Source organism: Theobroma cacao, chromosome 10 (genome assembly GCF_053813885.1).
Source record: "Theobroma cacao isolate CCN51 chromosome 10, ASM5381388v1, whole genome shotgun sequence".
Taxonomy (NCBI): Eukaryota; Viridiplantae; Streptophyta; class Magnoliopsida; order Malvales; family Malvaceae; genus Theobroma; species Theobroma cacao.
The window spans coordinates 3257830-3275797 of record NC_142648.1 but is presented as its reverse complement, the minus strand read 5'-3'; the positions used below and the strand labels follow the sequence as shown (position 1 = coordinate 3275797).

Here is a 17968-nt window from a genome sequence, read left to right as displayed (position 1 = left end):
CTTTTGGCAATAATTTAAATTAAATTAATCTTTACTCAGTGCCGCACGGTAGGTTTTCAGGTGTAGAGCTACCAACTTGAACCGAAAAATTTAAGCAACCTAACTGGGCAGCTGGTCCACTTTAATGTCGAGAATTTATTGTGCATCAGAGAGAGGACCTCATAGTGGATGCGAAAAGGTCTTGACTCTTGAATCAAACAGGAGGAGAGCAGGTCATGTGGCCAACATGAATCAAGAGTTTTTTCCTTGTCTCCAATCTGTTTCTCTTTCCTGTGATCACATAGGTGCTATTCCAACTTTTCTTTCTGTTTTTTTTTTTTCTTTTATGAATGTTAGGTTAGATTTTAATGGAGGAAGAAATCTTCGGACAGAATGTTTTTATAGTAGAACTTTCTTTCTTTTTGTTCTAGAACTAGAATACAAGCAACAACAACAATATGCTAGATGAAATGCAAACATAAACTTTATCACAACATTAATGTAATTGAAAAATAAATACAGAAACTTTATGATAGCACTAATATGGTAGAAATGTGAAATGGGTTACACTTGTCCTGGTGATATGTTCTAGACAATGGCAACTTCTTATTCAAGAATGAAACCTAATGCAACAAATGGGAGGAGTTTAAAACATAAATATAGAAATCCGAAAATGCAGGAAAGATTGATTTTTCTAGTCAATCCTAACAAAGTTCAAACACTCATCATTGATCCAGCTATACTTCTCTGCAAAAGGGTTTACCAGGTTTTCCCTGGAGACGGGGTAACGATCTAAAGAGTCTTCCCATACGTTAGAGTCTTCCAAGTCCTTTGTTACCTCCCAAACACAGTTGTTGCACATGAAACCTGCTCCAAGGCTGATCATCAGGATCCTGTCACCTTTCTTGAGCCTCTTCTTGGCTTCCATATAACCTAAAACATACCACAGGCCGCCAGCTGATGTGTTTCCAAACCGGTGAAGTGCCATTCTAGATGGCTCAAGATCATATTCACTGAGCCCTAAACTCATTCCAAGACCATCAATCACTGCCCTTCCACCAGGATGAATACAGAAATGCTCAATACCAGTCTTGAGATTCAAACCTGCTCTTGCTGATTCAGGAGTTGAGCTTTTTCTCTTACTTTTGCAGAGAGATACTATAGCAAACCGAAGTAGTTCACTTATTGGTAAGATTTTGGGTACCAAAACTTTAAGATTCAAGGTAAAAGCTTTAGCAGCAGCTTTTGTTAGGCTTCTTGTGAGAAGAAAACCCTGGTACCCTTGCTCATCTTCAATTTGCATGCAGCATCCATATGCTTCATCATTTGCGCCCATATTGGTTCGTACTGAATGGCTTAATTTCATCAGAGCTTGACGCTTCAGAGATCTTTTGTTCGTCAAGAGCACCGAACACCCTCCAGATCGAAACAGGCAGTTAGACAGCATCATGGATTTTTCTTTGCCACAGTACCAATGTGGACCTATTGTTTCTGTACTCACAACGATTGCGAATGCATTCTTGTGTGTCTTGAACAAGTGCTGCACGAGGTCTACAGCTACCATGCTTGCACTACAACCCATTCCGGAGAGACTGAAGGCTTTAATGTTATCCCTCATCTTGTATCGGTTCACAATTCGAGCTGTTAAGGAGGGTGCTGGAGAAAACAGTGACACATCCACAACGAGTATATCTATCTCGGATGGAGAGACTCCAGTCTTGGCAAAGAGCTTGTCAAGTGTGTCAAACATAATCTCATCCATCTCTAAGTGTGCATCCTCTAGAGTGGGAGTTTCTTCTCTGCCGGCAAGGACATTTCTTGGGCCATAAGTTTCTTCACCAAGACCTGAATTGACCATGGTCTGTAAGAGAAACCTATACTGGTCTAGACCAAGATTCTTGTTCCTCATGACAACTCTTACACAGGCTTCAGTGTCAAGCTTTCTGTCGCCACTAGCCTTGTAACACTCATACGCTAACATGTAGCAGCATTGGTTTCTCATTTGAAAAACCCTCTTATAGAAGTAGGAGATTATGCAGAAAAACAACGAAAAACATATTGTTATGAAAAGCTCCATTGAGTGAGACACAGAGAGGAGAGAGGAAACTATATATTTCTATGAGGCTCTGTTTGTGGAAATGATACATGCTGTTTATTTATAGTACTCTTTTGATCCTTTGCCATCCACTTTACACCCTCAAACCAGATCATGAGATATTATCTTGAAATTTTTATTTAACTTGCTCTTTCAACATTTAAAAGCAATAACATTTTCAACAACCCCCATCTATTGGTACAGCTGTAGCTTGTTAGTAGGGCAGACCTCAGTTTAATTGGGAGGTGAAAACCTTGATGAGCATCGATTTCTTCTTTTCTTTTTCGTTTATTTTTCTGTGAAATGGAAGACTAAGAATTAAATGTCGAGAGCAGCGTTATTGACTATCAAACTCATCTAGGAAACCAATGACTAATTCCTATTTTCCTTTCATAAATGAGGCCATCAGGTTGCATGAGATGGTACCAATAACCATGTCCACTATCAAGATGACTTGACTATAAGAGTGTTAAAAACAGCCATTATTTCACAATTACTAGCTCAATTCATTTTCGCACCTTACAATTATGTCCACCACATGGCTTGTAACAGAACAGTCTTGCACATAAATTTTGCATAACGTTGGTAAAAAGGATGAAGGAAAATGGTAGCTAAAGATCAGTAGAAATCAAGTCACATAAAGAAAAGAAATTGTCTATCTGCATGATATGACATAGTGATTCTACTTAATTACACTTTGTACAGCAACTAAGGTGAATATCTGGTATCTTACTTTCTTTTAGTTAATGGACTGCTTGAACATACATAGGATGCTACATTCCATGACAGGTCAGATTGGTGAAGTCTGGTTCATTTCAATGCCTGGCTCATGTAGTTTAGTAGACAATGTATTTAACCGTTTTGTATTTGCTATCTTGTTTTTTTCCAGTCTTCAACAATGTCATTGACCTTTTCCACACTGGTTTCTGCTTGATGTTGGAGTGCTGCAGCTGCAGCAGGTGTACCTTTCATTGAAGCAAACACAACCAAGAATTAGATTCCATCTCTTTTTTTTGGGTTTTCCAGATTTCTACCAAGATGGAAGCAAAAGAAATGAAAATGACAAATGGAAAACTTTTGTTTATCTGTCAATTCATAGTAGTTAGATGGAAGGGGAGATTGGAAGCTTGGGGAATTAATCAAGATCGATTATTCAAAGGCCAGAAACAATTTTTCGCTGGTAAAATAAATGGCAACAGAATCAGATCTTATTCACATGATATTATTTTTGCTGGCTAGTAAAATTTTTTGTTGTGATTAGGCTGTAAATTTATTAAAGAGGGTTGGTTTTATGAGAAATTTATGGATATTTTTTATCTTTAAGCAAAAACTCTATTGAAAAAAGCACTGGCCAAAAATATCCTTTAACATACTTGAAAGATACTGAATTAAAGAGATTAATAGCTGGAACTGATCCTTATCTGTTCATATCATGGTCTTTAACCACTTCATAACTGTAGGAGCCCTCTTTTTCCATCCATTTTCACAATACAAAAAGAAAAGAAGTCATCCTATCTAGGGTAAGTGTGTAACAGTGAAGGCATAGAGCCTGGTGCCTTTAATGATAATAATGAATCAGTGGTTGAAAGTTTTAAACTTCTTTCATTTCTGTTACTGCTATGGAAGCTGGAGCTAATCAAGTTGCAGGTTCAGAAAAGAAACCAGTACTCTAACTGACACATTGAGAAACTTCCTTCATGTGCCCATAGTTTTGGAGGCGTAACCAGTTCTTTCTTCTTAGCCACTAATTTTGTCAGTTTGGTGTTTGTGAGGCTTTAAAAACCTGATATAGCACTTTCCCACTTAAACTTTGAAAACCTTAGCAAATTTTTGTTAACTAGACTTTCCTTGAACACAAAGGAAAAGTAACTACAATTTCCTTCCCAGTGATATTCAGATGAGAAACATAACATTATTAACAAAAACCATCCAAGCAGATTCTAAGGAGAAGCCGGATTTTCTGATCCTCAAACTTTTAGTGCATCTAATAGATGTATTTTACATGAACTGGATAGGCGGTTATCAGTTTTTAGCATCCCATAGACCAAAGTGATGGTAAGTAAGAAACTTTAAGGTTTTAAAATATTTTGTAGAGCACAGAAAGGGTTAAAGTTTCTGCTAAAGAAGAACATTTTGCATATAGAAGTAATGATCTTAAGCAGGCAAGAGGAAAATATTATGCTTTGAATTGGATATTTAAAATCTTGGCAAAGGACAAAGAAGCTACTGCAGCTGAGTGCCACAGCCCCCAAGGCGCTGATATCCTTAACTAGCCATATGTAACTTTTGGCCCTCTTAAATGACTTGCCTCCGATGGCAAGTTTACTTGTCTCGTTTAATTTTAACAATTATATCCCAACAGTAGTGCTGTAGTGCTGTTATTTCAATTAATATTTTCCAAAAAAGAAAAGGGTAAAGCTGTAGAATCAACAATTTGAAGAATAGTTCACATCCTCGTCTTGGAGAATGGACATTTCAAACATATGCTGGTTTTCCTGGACATGGGTAAACTGGTGTTTAATAATACATAATCAATTAAGTTGATCAGAAAGATCAGCTCATAAATGAGCAAAAGGATCATAGACAATCTTTGAACTAGAGCTTGCAATTGGCAAATGATGATTGGCTGGCCCATATCTCTTTCTGATTTATAGATTCCAAACCAAGAATCCTGGTTTGCTGCCTCGATATCTATTTGTCATGCCTGGGCTCATTCACCCAACCGTATTTCTCCAGGAAAGAAGTGTTGGCTGTGGATTTTACAGGATAGAGACCTATGCAGTCTTCCCAGACATTGACATCCTCCAAGTCCCTCATTACCTCCCATACGCAGTTGTTACACTTGAAACCTGCTCCAAGACTGATCATTAAAATTCTGTCACCTTTCTTCAGCCTCTTTTTAGCTTCCGTGTAACTTAAGACATACCAGAGTCCAGCAGCTGAAGTGTTGCCAAATCGGTGAAGTGCCATTCGAGTTGGCTCAAGATCATATTCGTTGAGCCCTAAGCTTCGGCCCATTGCATCAATTACTGCCCTTCCACCAGGATGAATACAGAAGTGCTCAACGCCAGACTTAAGATTCAAAGCTGCTCCTGCTGCTTCAGGAGCTGAGGTTTTGCTCTTACTTCTCCAATAAGATACTACTGCATAGCGAACAAGTTCCCTTAGCGGTAACATTTTGGGTACTAGAACTCGGAGATTCATGGTTACAGCTTTAGCAGCAGCCTTTGGCAGGTTTTTAGTAAGGAAGAAACCACAGTAGCCTTGTGCGTCTTCGATTCTGGTGCAGCTTTCATATGCTTCATCACTCGAGCCAGCATGGATTCGAACCGAATGTTTTAGCTTCAGCATGGCCTGATGCTTTAGAGCTCTTTTGTTTGTCAAGAGTAAGGAACACCCTCCCAATCGGAACAGGATATTGGGGAGCATCATGGATCTCTCTTTGCCACGATACCAATTTGGACTCAAGGATTCTGAACTCACAATAACTGCAAACGCATTCTTGTATGTCTTGAACAAATTCTGGACAAGATCAACAGCTATAACACTTGCACTACAACCCATTCCAGAGAGGTTGAAGACCTTAATATCTTCCCTCATCTTGTAACGGTTGATCACTCGAGCCGGTAAAGAGGGTGCTGAAGTGATCATTGAGACAGTGACAACAAGAATATCAATCTCTGATGGAGAAACTCCTGTTTTAGCAAAGAGTTTGTCAAGAGTGCCAAAGACTATATCATCAATCTCTGAAAGTGCATCTGAAAGGGTTGGAGATTCTTCTGTGCCAGCAATGACATTTCTTGGGCCGTAAGTTTCTTCACCAATGCCTGCATTGACCATAGCTTGTAGAAGAAACCTGTACTGTTCCAGACCAAGATTTTTGTTCCTCATGATGAGCTTCCCACAGGTTTCAGTGTCAAGCTTCCTGTCCTCAGGAGCCTTGTAACACTCATAGGCCAAGATGTAGCAGTACTGGTTTCTCATTTGCAAAAACAACTTACAAATGAAGAACACGATGCAGTAAAGAAATATAAGACATATAGTCATGAAGAGCTCCATTGAAAAAAGAGAAAAGAGAAGGAAAGTTTTCTCCTCTTCTTTAATTTGGAGCTTGTACAAGTACTATGTGACCTTGATGTATGGAAACCCTTCCCTCTATTTATAGCACTTCAGTTTCCATCTTTCTTCTTTACGCTTAAAAAGAAATCCTAATTTGCTGTTTGGATTTGATCTTCTTTTATCTATTTAGGTGAGGAAGATGGACTTTTCAAATAAGGCTTGAACATCCTCAACAACTCCTTGCATGGGAATGGTATGAGCATTAACTAGGTTTTGGTAGAGTAGGAGATAGCAGTTACATTAAGAGAGCAGCACATGGGCAATGCAACTAGAAAAATGGGGTGATTGGATGGAGAGAAAAGAATCAAGGAAAAACTGAAAACTCCTTCTAGAAATTAAGTTTAGGACAATATTTGACAACCCATGGTTATACAACTATATGTGAATGAACCAATTTCAATGATATTGATGTTCATTGTGTCCCTTGACTTTTAACTCCATAATCAAATGGCTGTAACCAATTGTATTAATAATTACTAGGAAACTTCCTTCTAATATTGGGTATGAGCTAATCCAACCCAAGGAGAAGTAAAATATGAATTGAAGACTGATATTATTCTTTTCTATGTAAGTAATTTTACCAAATAACTTAGATAAATATATAAAGAAAAAGAAAGTATGCAAGAGGTCAATAGTACTGATACAACTAGTGCAGGATAGTCTAAGTTCAACCAAACTGCAAATTTAATGAGTTCTGTTGGACTTATTACATCATGTTACAGCTGTTTTTAATAATCAGAATGAAGCTGAACATTAGGGAAGGTAGACTTAGACTTACAAGTAGCTGTTCACACAGTTTAGCAAAAGAGAAACAGAAGAATTAAAGTAGATATTTTCTTATGGATATTCTTTGCAGGCATATCCATAGCTATAGATCTGTCCACACTCATGGATGGAGCCTAAGTAAGTTCCTAGCACATGGATTTCTCTGCTCTGGTTTTAGCCTGTTGTTTTCATCCGCAGAGTTAGGATTTCGCGTTTGAGGGACGAACTGGAAGTAGGTCGATAGTGGGGTCTTAGATAGTGAGATTTGAAAAATAATTCTAATACAATAAGTTTTACTTTATTCTATAAATTTATTAAAATTAGTTGTCAAATATTTACTTTAATCTATAATTGTTATTGAGGCATCTCATCAAACTAAAAATTTATTATAAAAACAAAATTATAAAATTTTACAATTTTTTATAAGACGAATCTCGTACGAATCCTCTATTCCTTCCGTCACTCTATTGGTGGTTACGGTAAACCGAAATAAATTTATAAGCTTATTTTTTGTTGACTCGTAAAACATTTTTCTTGAAAAAAATTTTTATAAAATATTTCAGTATCTTGTTATTTATTTCTTGTAAATCATTAATACTCGTTTCCTTTATTTTGCGAAATCAAATTAGAATCTCAAATTTCAACTACCTCTCACGTCGCTGTTGGGAACAAACTCTGGCTACTTTATATGACCCATCAAGATGCGCAAGTGGGGGAAGCCATTAAGTTTCTTCTCGGCAGACATACCATTAAGTTTCTTCTCAGCAGGCATGCCATTAAGTTTCGTCACTGCTCCAAGATGCTGATGTGATCTTATTTACTTTCATTTACGAAATTACCATATTATAATATTTTAATCATACAATCATGACATATTATAATTTACTGTAACCAACCCCTTGTTTAGGAAAAAAAATATTATTTGATATATTTATAAATATAATAATAACCAAATCTATTTTTGGTAAATTTTATCTATACTTTTTGTAGTTTTAACTTTTTTCACCTAATATACTATAGTTTTTTTTTTCTCAATTAGCATCCTGTGATAACTTCCTGATGGATCAAACTTAATTAATTATATTAAGTATCTCAGAATATAACATGTGGACCATGCAAGTTATTTATTTTACGGATGATTTTATGTAAAATAAACTTAATTATTAAATTAAGTGCAATTAAATGATAAACGTTTGGTTATTCATTCACTATCAATGATGAAAAATCATGTGAACTGGTTGATGTACTGGTTGAGCGATTAACTAATACATAATTAAGTTAACCCAAAGTAAAGTTTTTTTGTAATTATTATCGTATACCAATAATGCTGCAAATTGCCAACCCTAATTGCTTCCCAATAAATATGGAATTATTTGTCACTATTTATTGTTTTTATTAATTAAAGACAGCTAAACAGCCAAGGACCACGTTTTCCTTTGCCTTTTTTTTTTTTTTTGGTTAAAAGCCGTAATTAATATGTATGTTTATGTGGGTGGTTTTTTCCATGCAAATTGATCTGTCATTGGTTGTCAAAATGTTCGGTATTTAACATAAAAAGACAAAAAATGTTACAATGCTTAAAAAATATTTTTTAACTATTTAAAAATTTTAAATAAATTTTTATTATTTTATTACATCAAGTTTTTATATTTTTATTTTAAACTAAATAAATTCTACAACTAACTTTTGAATATCATTCGTCTTTTTTTGTTACGTGATGTAAACTTAACATATTGATATATCATGATAAATAATGATGTGACGTGTTAATGACATTATCGTGGTATTTTTGTTGAACATTTGCAAAAATAATAATAAAAGAATGAAAAGAAAAAAATACTTTAACAATTATGATTATTCAAGAGTTATATTTGTTTAAACAATTATATTGGAAAGCAACAATTATGTTTGTTGAAACATAGACAATTGTGTCTATTAAAAACAGACCTTTGTATCTATTGAGAAGAGGATCTTTGACTGTAAATAGACTTTCTTTTTGGACAAAAGAAACACAAAAAACAAAAAACAGCAATATCTCATTCCTTTTTAAACATTTTCCAAATTTTTCCTATCATTTTGATGTAGATAAATCTTATAAAAGTTAAATAATCTTGTCATATATTAATGAATGCCAATAGATTGAATTCATCATAGCAAAACACAGTCAATCATTAGATTTCATTATATCTTCGAGGTTTTATACGTTAGTAACTCTTATGTACGTTATAAGTGGGGCAAATAAAATTTTAATGAAAGTGATATAGATACACGATCCTAAAGCCATATCTTGATTTTTTAGTTCTGTTTTCTAACAATTTTTACTCTCATGTCAATGCTTACTGGATATAAAAATGACAAATATCATTTTAACTGACGATAATTAATTAATCATTAATCATACTATTTGACTCAAAATAAAAAATATAAAAACTTATTTTTTACTACATACAAAAATATTAAATTATTCAAATATTTGACAATTAAACTATTACTAAAATATTTTAAAAAATCCATATATTTATTATCTTTCATAAGCCGTTTGTGAGCAGTCATTAGTAGTCTGGGGATTCTCGTTATTATTGATGGGACTACATCTACCTTTGACGGCTTCGCCTTGTAGGAAAAGGAATTCATTCATTGCTAATATCGATTAATTGATATGTTAAATCCAAAACTATTCATTTCCTCTCGGATTCAACAATCCAATTTATTGATGTTAATTAACATTACAATCAAATTAATTAAAGTATTTGTGTTAAATAAAGGGACTAACTTTCCCTCATTAACGAACTTCACCAAATCCTACAATTCTTTTAAGAACATGAAGTATTAACTCCCAACCACTTGGCATCAATCTAATTTAAATTCTAAGAACAAGATTAGAATGTTATCACATCTATTTAATTATTATATTAATGAGATAATATATTTTAAAAAATTCTTAAATTATTTTAAAAAATTATTTTATTTTTATCACGTTCAATAAATCTCTAAAAAATGTTCTTATATATCAAATAACACGGTTATGTAAAGATGATCGCATTTCTTTTCCTTGTCCATTTTCTTTTGTCGACTTATATTTATTAATTACCTCCATTTAAGCTATATTTTTGTCTAAGTTAATCTAACATGTGTCTGCCATAATAAGTGCGACATTAATTGAGAAAAATCAATACTATATATATATATATATATATAAAAATTAGAATTCTTGAAAAATGATAATAGTAATAGGTGTAATTTTGATTTCAATAGTATTTTTGCAATTATATATCCTTATATGATTAAAATTTTAACTTCTTTCAAAATCGTTTTAATACTTCATAAATAATTAAAAAAGTGATAATTTACGTAAGGAAAACATTTTGACGATGCATGTAATTAAAATTAAAATTGGGTTTGGGTTTTAATCTTTATCAAAATTAAAATTGAATTTAATACCCAATGGTGGTAGAAATAATAACAACTAAATGGCACTACAATTAATGTTTGTAAACAAAAATTTATAATACATGTGACATTAAATTATAAAAGCGATACTAAATGAGACATAAATTGCGAATTTACGATTTTATTCTATTAGATTGACTTATTATGAAATTAGATAGGATGAGATTTTTATGTTGGTTCGGTCTGTTCATGAATACTTCTACTTGAACCGAATACTCTTAAAAATAAAATTTGTAAATCCTAATTTTGTCTTTTTTATTTTACCTATCTAAGAATCCAAACACGGCCTCATTCAACCCCCGCCACAAAATTTTCCACCAAACGCGCCCTTAATAACGGAAATTAACAACTTTTCAAAGCGTCTCGGAGACCCCATATCCCTCAAAACGACTACGTTGAGCAAAACGAAAAGAAGAGGATGGAGTCGCTTCCGTACGCCGATGCGGACAGTACCCTAAGAGCAATCGCCGGTCAGGCGGAGGGCTTCGGCCGGTTCGCCATCGGCGGTCTACACGGTCCTCTCTTTTGCGTCACCTCATTATCCGGTCCGTTTTCTCCCATACTTACTTTGTTTATTTTCTTACAAATTACATTAAATTTCATTTTTTTAATATAATTTCCTTTGGTAGATGACGGTCCAGGTTCTCTCCGAGAAGCCTGCCGGAGACCGGGACCGGGTTGGATCGTGTTCGAAGTGTCGGGAGTGATCCAACTATCATCGTACTTAAGCGTGGGTTCTTACAAGACAATAGATGGACGAGGTGAAAGGGTTAAGCTGACAGGAAAAGGCTTGAGGTTAAAGGAATGTGAAAATGTGATCATTTGTAACATGGAGTTTGAAGGAGGAAGAGGACATGATGTTGATGGTATTCAAATAAAACCCAATTCTAAACATATTTGGATTGATAGGTGTAGCTTTAAAGACTATGATGATGGGTTGATTGATATTACTAGAGGAAGCACTGACATCACTGTCTCTAGGTAGGTTTTTATTGTTTTCTATCTAATTATTGGTTGAGATGGTGTTGGGTTGGAATGGGTTATAATTATCATTGAAGATGACATTGAATGTGATGGTTGAATTCCGGGTTTTGATGGGTTTGTTTTTGTTTCTGCATTTTTGGCCCCTAAGGCATTCGTGGAAATGATCTTATCCTGAACTGGGTAATAATCATTGAAATGAGATTGTATTTGATGTTTGAACTCTGAGTTTTGGTTGGGTTTGTCTTTTAGTTTATTCAATTTTTGGCCCCTAAGGGATTCTCTGCAATACTTGGTAATAATCAGAGACATTGAATTCTGGGTTTTTAATTTTGTTTCTGCCATTTTGGTCTGCAGATGTTACTTTGCTCAACATGACAAGACAATGCTTATTGGAGCAGACCCTTCTCATGTTTGGGATAGATGCATTCGGGTGACTATTCACCATTGCTTTTTTGACAGAACTCGGCAAAGGCATCCTCGTGTTAGATTCGGAAAGGTTCATTTGTACAACAACTACACCAGAAACTGGGACATTTATGCTGTGTGTGCAAGTGTAGAAGCTCAGGTAAAGGTTTCTTTCCCTAAAAAATTATTAAGCATATGGATAATTTCATCTTTCATATACAAACTATGGATATTTCTGTTTTGATTGTGTATGTTTTTTGTTAATCAGATATATTCTCAATGCAACATCTATGAAGCTGGAATGAAGAAAAAAACTTTTGAATTTTATACAGAGAAGGTAACATCTTTTGCTAAAAAAAGCAATATGGTGGTTACTGTGAAATTTTCAATTGTTCTATGAGAATCTCTTTGGCTGTTTCACTATCAGTACTAAGAATTCATCTGTTGAAGTTTATTCAACAATCTTACAAATAACCCTGCTAGTTCATCGGTTCATTCATCTGTCTCTCTTTCAGATCCATCCTAATATGGTGATATTTATTTTCACTTCATAAGGATTAAACTAACGACTACAAGGTTTCTTTTTTTGCTATCTGCTAGTCCTCAAGACATTATAGTTATGCAAATTTTGAGAAGCAGTACCTCAAATCTCCTATCTCTTACTAATAAGTGCTGCATTAGTAGTTCTAAATTACAGAAGCAGGATAGAGTAACGAGAATCCTTACTAGTAAAGTTTCTGCTTAAGTTGCATCCTCTTTGGATGCTAAGCACCTCGTTTGAGTCAAATGCCTAGTGGGACATCCCAATTTGGATAACAAATCACATTTATTTAAGGGATTATGCTAGTTCCTACTTTATATTAGTGAGCTTATGAGGTTAGATATATTACTTTGCTCTGTTTCTTTGTGCTGTTATCCCCTTGCAAATGGGGAGTGCTGCTGGTCACAGAATATAATAAAAAAGCCTCTTGTACAACAGAGGTCAACATGGTAAGTGGTAAGTATCTTTTTGCTTGCAAGCCATCTTATTGTTGAGGTGACGCTTCCTACCTGAGCTTTTTTGGATATCAGTGTCTGTTTCCATCACTATCAGCTGTTTAGAATGTGTAGCCTGAAGCAAACAGCAAAAACTGAGTTATATTTTTGACCAAGGCATAGCCTACTGATAACCAGTCTCTTCCTCCATTTAGAATGTCTCACATTCATATTTCCCCTTTCCCAATATAACTATTAAAAATGGAAAAAAATGTTTTATCTTCTTGATTATGAACTAAGTGGTCATTCTGTGACGTTGACTGCTAAATCATCTGCTACACTGCTAGGAAAGATGTTAGGCATCTCACGGCTCTCTGTGCTTCATTTTCCTGTTGCCTGTGATTTATACCAAAGTACGGAGTTGTACATTGGTCCTTTATATGGTTGGATTAAAATATGTGTTGAAATATGGTAGCTTTTCAAGTGAAGTCTTTTCTCCTTCCATTTTGCATTTTTGCTTTTGTTTTTGGATTATGTTGCAATTAGTTTGAAAAGGACAAGATTGCTGTCAGCTAACTTGATTTGTTTGGAATGCTGCTTCTGGCTGGATACATAGGCAGCGGATAGGGAAGAGCCAAGGTCTGGCTTAATAAGATCCGAAGGAGACTTGTTTCTGGATGGTGCACAACCATGCTTATTAACGGGCATAGGTCAAGACAGTTTATTCCATCCTAGTGAATTTTATCAAACATGGACAATGGAAGCACCCTCAGATTCTTTGAAACATGTCCTTCAAATATGTACAGGTTGGCAACCCATTCCTCGGCCACCATAGATGATGGTATTGAGAGGCTCCTCATTTTCTTCTTTATGAATCTAGGTTATATGATTCTAGGTACAGGCTCTAAATGTATCTCAGTTTCCTTTTTTTATTTCTCCCCTATGTTTTCTTCCTTTGATTTAACAATCCGAGAACCAGGATATATATAAAAATGTTGTTTAACCTTGGTCTGAAAACTTGAGACTATGTTGTTTGTATTATTTAATTTGCCATGTTCGCAATCTATTGAATTTAACATTAATGCAACCAAAGGTAGAGAATTTTCAGAACTAGAATTAAATAAACAAATAGGGAATTCTTTTTTTTTTTTGAAAAGCAAATAGGGAATTCTTTGCCTAAAAAAACTTAATAATTTCATGCAAAGTTTATTCTGAGTATACTTTCATTTTTTAAGTATATATTTAACTTTGCAAGGCTAAAGTTAAGAAATTTCATACCTTCAAACACAGAGAATTAAAAGCAAAGTCAATATTTTATTTTATATTTTCCATGCAGAATTTGCAGACAGAACTAGCTGACTCCTTTTAACTTCCTATAAAAACTTTAGAACAGCATTAGGAAGGAAAGAGATCCTATCAAACTTTGTATAACAGCCATCGGATCACGGTTCATATTGTAACCATGAGCTATAGCCTTCACCTGGGAAGGCATCCTCGTGAATGAGATGATGATGACAAAGAATTTGATGAACATGGAGTTCCATGGAACAGATCTGACAAGTAATTTCCCAGGTCATCAGGCGCAATCCTTACTAAAACCTCCAAGTTTTCCTCCCCACTCAATGCCACCAGTTGTGTTTCATAGAATTCTCTATATGCTGGTGTCAGTTTCCTTGCTATTGACACCTTCAGTTCATCCCTTAATTTCCCATCTGGTACAAGCCACAAGGTCTGTTTCATATATGCTTCATCGAATGCAGCATTAAACCTCCTAAAACAGTCCTTGACTGCTTCAGGTGATAGTACTGAAGAAGTCCCCTCAGGTAAAGATGAGAATACCTTATTCCAGGCCAATGATTCATAGCGCAAAGCATATTGTTTAATCTTCTTGGTATGCATAGATGCCCATTTGTCGCCTAGGAGATACTTCAAGTTAGTTGTGTGAACCCGATCAATGATGAACTGAAGATTGTTTGCTAGGAAAAGGTATCTCAGAGAGACATCCTTATAGAGCTCAGCTTTCCTGTCAAGCTTGCATAGAAGCACCAATATAAGCCAAGCAAGATGGACCGACCCTGCTGATGTTGGACCATCAATGGAGGTTGGATTCTCAAAGTACGATTCTGAACTTGGTGAATTTCCTGGTGGTGGATGGTCAGCAACAATATCAGAGAGTACTCTACCATAATCTGCCAGGGAAGATATGTAACTCATTGCAGATCGAGTAAGTGGGTGAATCCCTCCACCAGCAACCAGAGTTTTTGATGAGTCCTTCTGGATTGATGATCTGAAGTTAAACAGGATAGCAGAAACCGAGTCACCAGCTCTGTGCAGTGATGAAAGGGCCTGCAACTTAATTGCTGAGGTCAATGCAGAATTGAATATTGTTTCTATCTCTGGCCAGAGTTCAGAGATTGCTTCATGGAATTCCAGTAGCCAGAAAATTCTCTCTGGTTCTTTCTTGCTCTTTGCAATGAGTTCAGGAAACCTGAACAGATTTATTGCTCCTTCCATGGTTATTTCAGCAAAGCAAGCCTCTCTGATAGTCTCGGATGCAGCAAACACATGATCGCAGAGAATTTTTTCTCCAGTAAACAGTGTTCTCACAGCAATCTTCACTGCATTCAGCCAGTTCTTTATTGTATGCTCTAGTGCTTCCCAATGCATTTTATTGATTTGAGAAGACTTGAATCTTTCAATCCCAAGTAGATATAGCCCTCGATCAACTATTGATTTTCTGAACAATTTGTATATCTTTATACACTCTTTACCATAACCACAGCTGGTCATACACTCAGCTATTGCCTTCAAATCCGACATTACCAATGCTGAGACTCTCTCCACCTCAGTGATTGACTCACCAGCCTTTTTCAACTCAGCCTCATCTTCAGATACAAGCTCATGCTCGACATAAAAACTGCCTGACCCATCGGAGGACAGGCTTGAAACTGATTCTGGATCAAGCTGCTCACGGTTCGATGACAAAATCTGATAAAACTCCTTTTCAAGCCTTTTCATGGCCATTTGCATGAGCTTTTGAGCAAGCACGAGCTTATAAGATGCTGACTTCTGAGAGACTAGGAAATGCATGGATCGACGCAGGTCTCCAACACACTTGAGGTACTCTCTGGCTTCTTTCCTGTTTTGGTGAAAGAGAGAGGTAACTTGGGTCAATGATGAAGAGTTCACATCCCATTTGGTGATGATTGATTCTGCATTTTCGATGTTTTCTTCCATCATGAACTCAGAGAAGGTGTGACCAGGGGAAGAAACTGTAGGAGAGATTGGAGGAGATGATGAAGAAGAAGTGAGTCCTTTAGAGGATGAGAAAAAGAGAGGTGACAATCCTGTCCTTGGAATGAGACAGTTGTTCTTTGATGTCTCTGCTAGCACCATTTTGCCTTCAAGGGTACAGCGAAGATAGAGAGGGAGAGAGAGCTTCGCTGTTAGTTGGTATTGCTTTGATGCTTCTGCCTTGCGAGGGTGACTATATAGAGGACAAGGAGCCGCTAGTTCCCTATTGAGGGAGGTAGTTTCTCAACCATGTTTAGACCAAAGCAATCATTGACTGACTCAATTGGGAGCCTACAGTCTTATCGGTCTCAACAACAGTGCTTTGGTATGCAGACTTTGCTAGTAACATCCAGGAGGAAAGGCTTGATCAGTTAAATCCATAGAAAGAAAATACAAGAATTTATGGAATTTTTTTTAAAAAATCGAAAACATGGTCAGGAATTAAGGAAACATTTTTCTCGGATGGCTCCTGTCCTTTTTTTCAAGCAATTCAGTCTATTTAACTATAAACTAACACAGCAAGTCTTACACCATGATTACAACCCAAGAAGCTAAGAACTAGACAGCTTTTGATTATTGTCCAAAATTTCCAGCACACATGGACATAACATTGTCTTCCTCTGCATTCTTACTTGGGCAAAACATTAATTGCCCCATCTAGACTACACATGTTTCCTTTGGAACACTTCCTTTTTTTCTCACTCCATAATTAAATTTCGAGTACTTCCACAACTTAGGAAATTAAATCGTTTAATCCTTAGAGTTTTTCAAACACATTTTTGTAAATAACTAGCTATTAATTCTCCCCCGCATTAAATTCTTGTGATTTATTGGTAGACTTGGTTGAAGAAGGAACAAAGCTATGGTTTATTAAGAAGCTACCAGGAAAGACACTCATGGTGTATAACCCTGCAAAGGGTCTGCCCCTGTCCCTGTCCCTGTTCCCGTCCCGGCCTTCCAAAACCAATGGGTTTGACCAACTAGACCACCTACCATACTTCAAATCCGTTACCTACCGATCATGTATCCTTTCCTTTTTCTCACAAGCAATTTTTCCCAACATTATTATGTAATCATAAAATATCTAAATGACGTATATCTGTCTTTTAATTAGTTAAAAATATTTAAATAATTTATTTTTTTTTACATTTAATCAAGTTCATATATTTTTATTTTGAATCAAATAAGTTTTTATAATTAATAATTGATTAATTTTTATTAATCAAAATATTACTTGTTATTTTATATTCACGTGACACTGATATTATGTTGACGTAGAGAGTGATAAATGTCATTATCATTAATTATGACATTTTAGTATATCATGTCAACATTACGTGATGAGAAATTACAAGTAGCATTTTGACTAAATTAACTATTAATTTAAAGGTCAATATGGTTCAAAATAAAAATATAAGAGTTTAATTGATTTAAAATAAAAATTTAGAAACTTGATTGTATATAATAAAAAAATGACAACTTATTTAATTTTTTTAAAATAATTTAAGAACTTTTTAAATATTATACCAAATTATAATTCTTATTTCAAACTTAAAATTTGTAATTTTTATTATTATTTTTTATCTTGATTTAAATATTATAAGGAAAACCCAACATTAATGCAGGACAAAAAGGGGACCATTTTAAAGGCCAAAGTATTAATTCCCATGTTTGGTGGTTTATTGTTTCAACTTTACATTGACTTTCTCACAAATATCTTGCTCAATTTTGATATTATTTAAATGTGAGGACAAGATTATGTAGTCATTTTCCATGAGATTGCTTCAATTTTGTGAGTGATAAAATTAGCCTCTAACTGCGGTTGACTTTTTCTTTGAAAACTTGCAACAAAATGAGGGCTTCAAATTAAGAAAGGCAGAGAATTCTTTTTGCAGTGGGACA

The 17968-nt window shown here is 35.1% G+C and overlaps 3 protein-coding genes and 1 pseudogene across 3 annotated transcripts; 1 reads left to right on the top strand and 3 right to left on the bottom strand.

Moving 5' to 3' along the window:
* Nucleotides 1–375: 375 nt before the first annotated feature.
* Nucleotides 376–2090, bottom strand: LOC18586264 (3-ketoacyl-CoA synthase 19-like). The gene has a single exon (XM_018128614.2). The coding sequence runs from the start codon at nt 2054–2056 to the stop codon at nt 674–676; it is 1383 nt and encodes a 460-aa protein (XP_017984103.2). The 5' UTR covers nt 2057–2090; the 3' UTR covers nt 376–673.
* Nucleotides 2091–4507: 2417 nt separating this feature from the next.
* LOC18586263 (3-ketoacyl-CoA synthase 19 pseudogene) lies at nt 4508–6503 on the bottom strand (annotated as a pseudogene).
* Nucleotides 6504–10735: 4232 nt separating this feature from the next.
* LOC18586262 (Pectin lyase-like superfamily protein) lies at nt 10736–13789 on the top strand. The gene is made up of 5 exons (XM_007009515.3): nt 10736–10953; nt 11050–11389; nt 11747–11957; nt 12066–12134; nt 13389–13789. Exons 1-5 carry the CDS (start codon nt 10827–10829, stop codon nt 13605–13607), a joined length of 966 nt encoding a protein of 321 aa, XP_007009577.3. The 5' UTR covers nt 10736–10826; the 3' UTR covers nt 13608–13789.
* A 277-nt stretch (nt 13790–14066) lies between these two features.
* Nucleotides 14067–16419, bottom strand: EXO70H2 (exocyst subunit exo70 family protein H2). Its single transcript, XM_007009513.3, has one exon. The coding sequence runs from the start codon at nt 16166–16168 to the stop codon at nt 14249–14251; it is 1920 nt and encodes a 639-aa protein (XP_007009575.2). The 5' UTR covers nt 16169–16419; the 3' UTR covers nt 14067–14248.
* Nucleotides 16420–17968: the final 1549 nt, after the last annotated feature.

Excerpts from the sequence above, each read along its gene's own strand:
- EXO70H2 (XM_007009513.3), bottom strand. The coding sequence starts at position 16,168 with ATGGTGCTAGCAGAGACATCAAAGAACAACTGTCTCATTCCAAGGACA.
- LOC18586264 (XM_018128614.2), bottom strand. The coding sequence starts at position 2,056 with ATGGAGCTTTTCATAACAATATGTTTTTCGTTGTTTTTCTGCATAATC.
- LOC18586262 (XM_007009515.3), top strand. The coding sequence starts at position 10,827 with ATGGAGTCGCTTCCGTACGCCGATGCGGACAGTACCCTAAGAGCAATC. Across the intron at positions 11,390-11,746 it reads ACTGACATCACTGTCTCTAG|ATGTTACTTTGCTCAACATG; the intron begins GTAGGTTTTTAT and ends TTTGGTCTGCAG. Across the intron at positions 12,135-13,388 it reads TTGAATTTTATACAGAGAAG|GCAGCGGATAGGGAAGAGCC; the intron begins GTAACATCTTTT and ends CTGGATACATAG.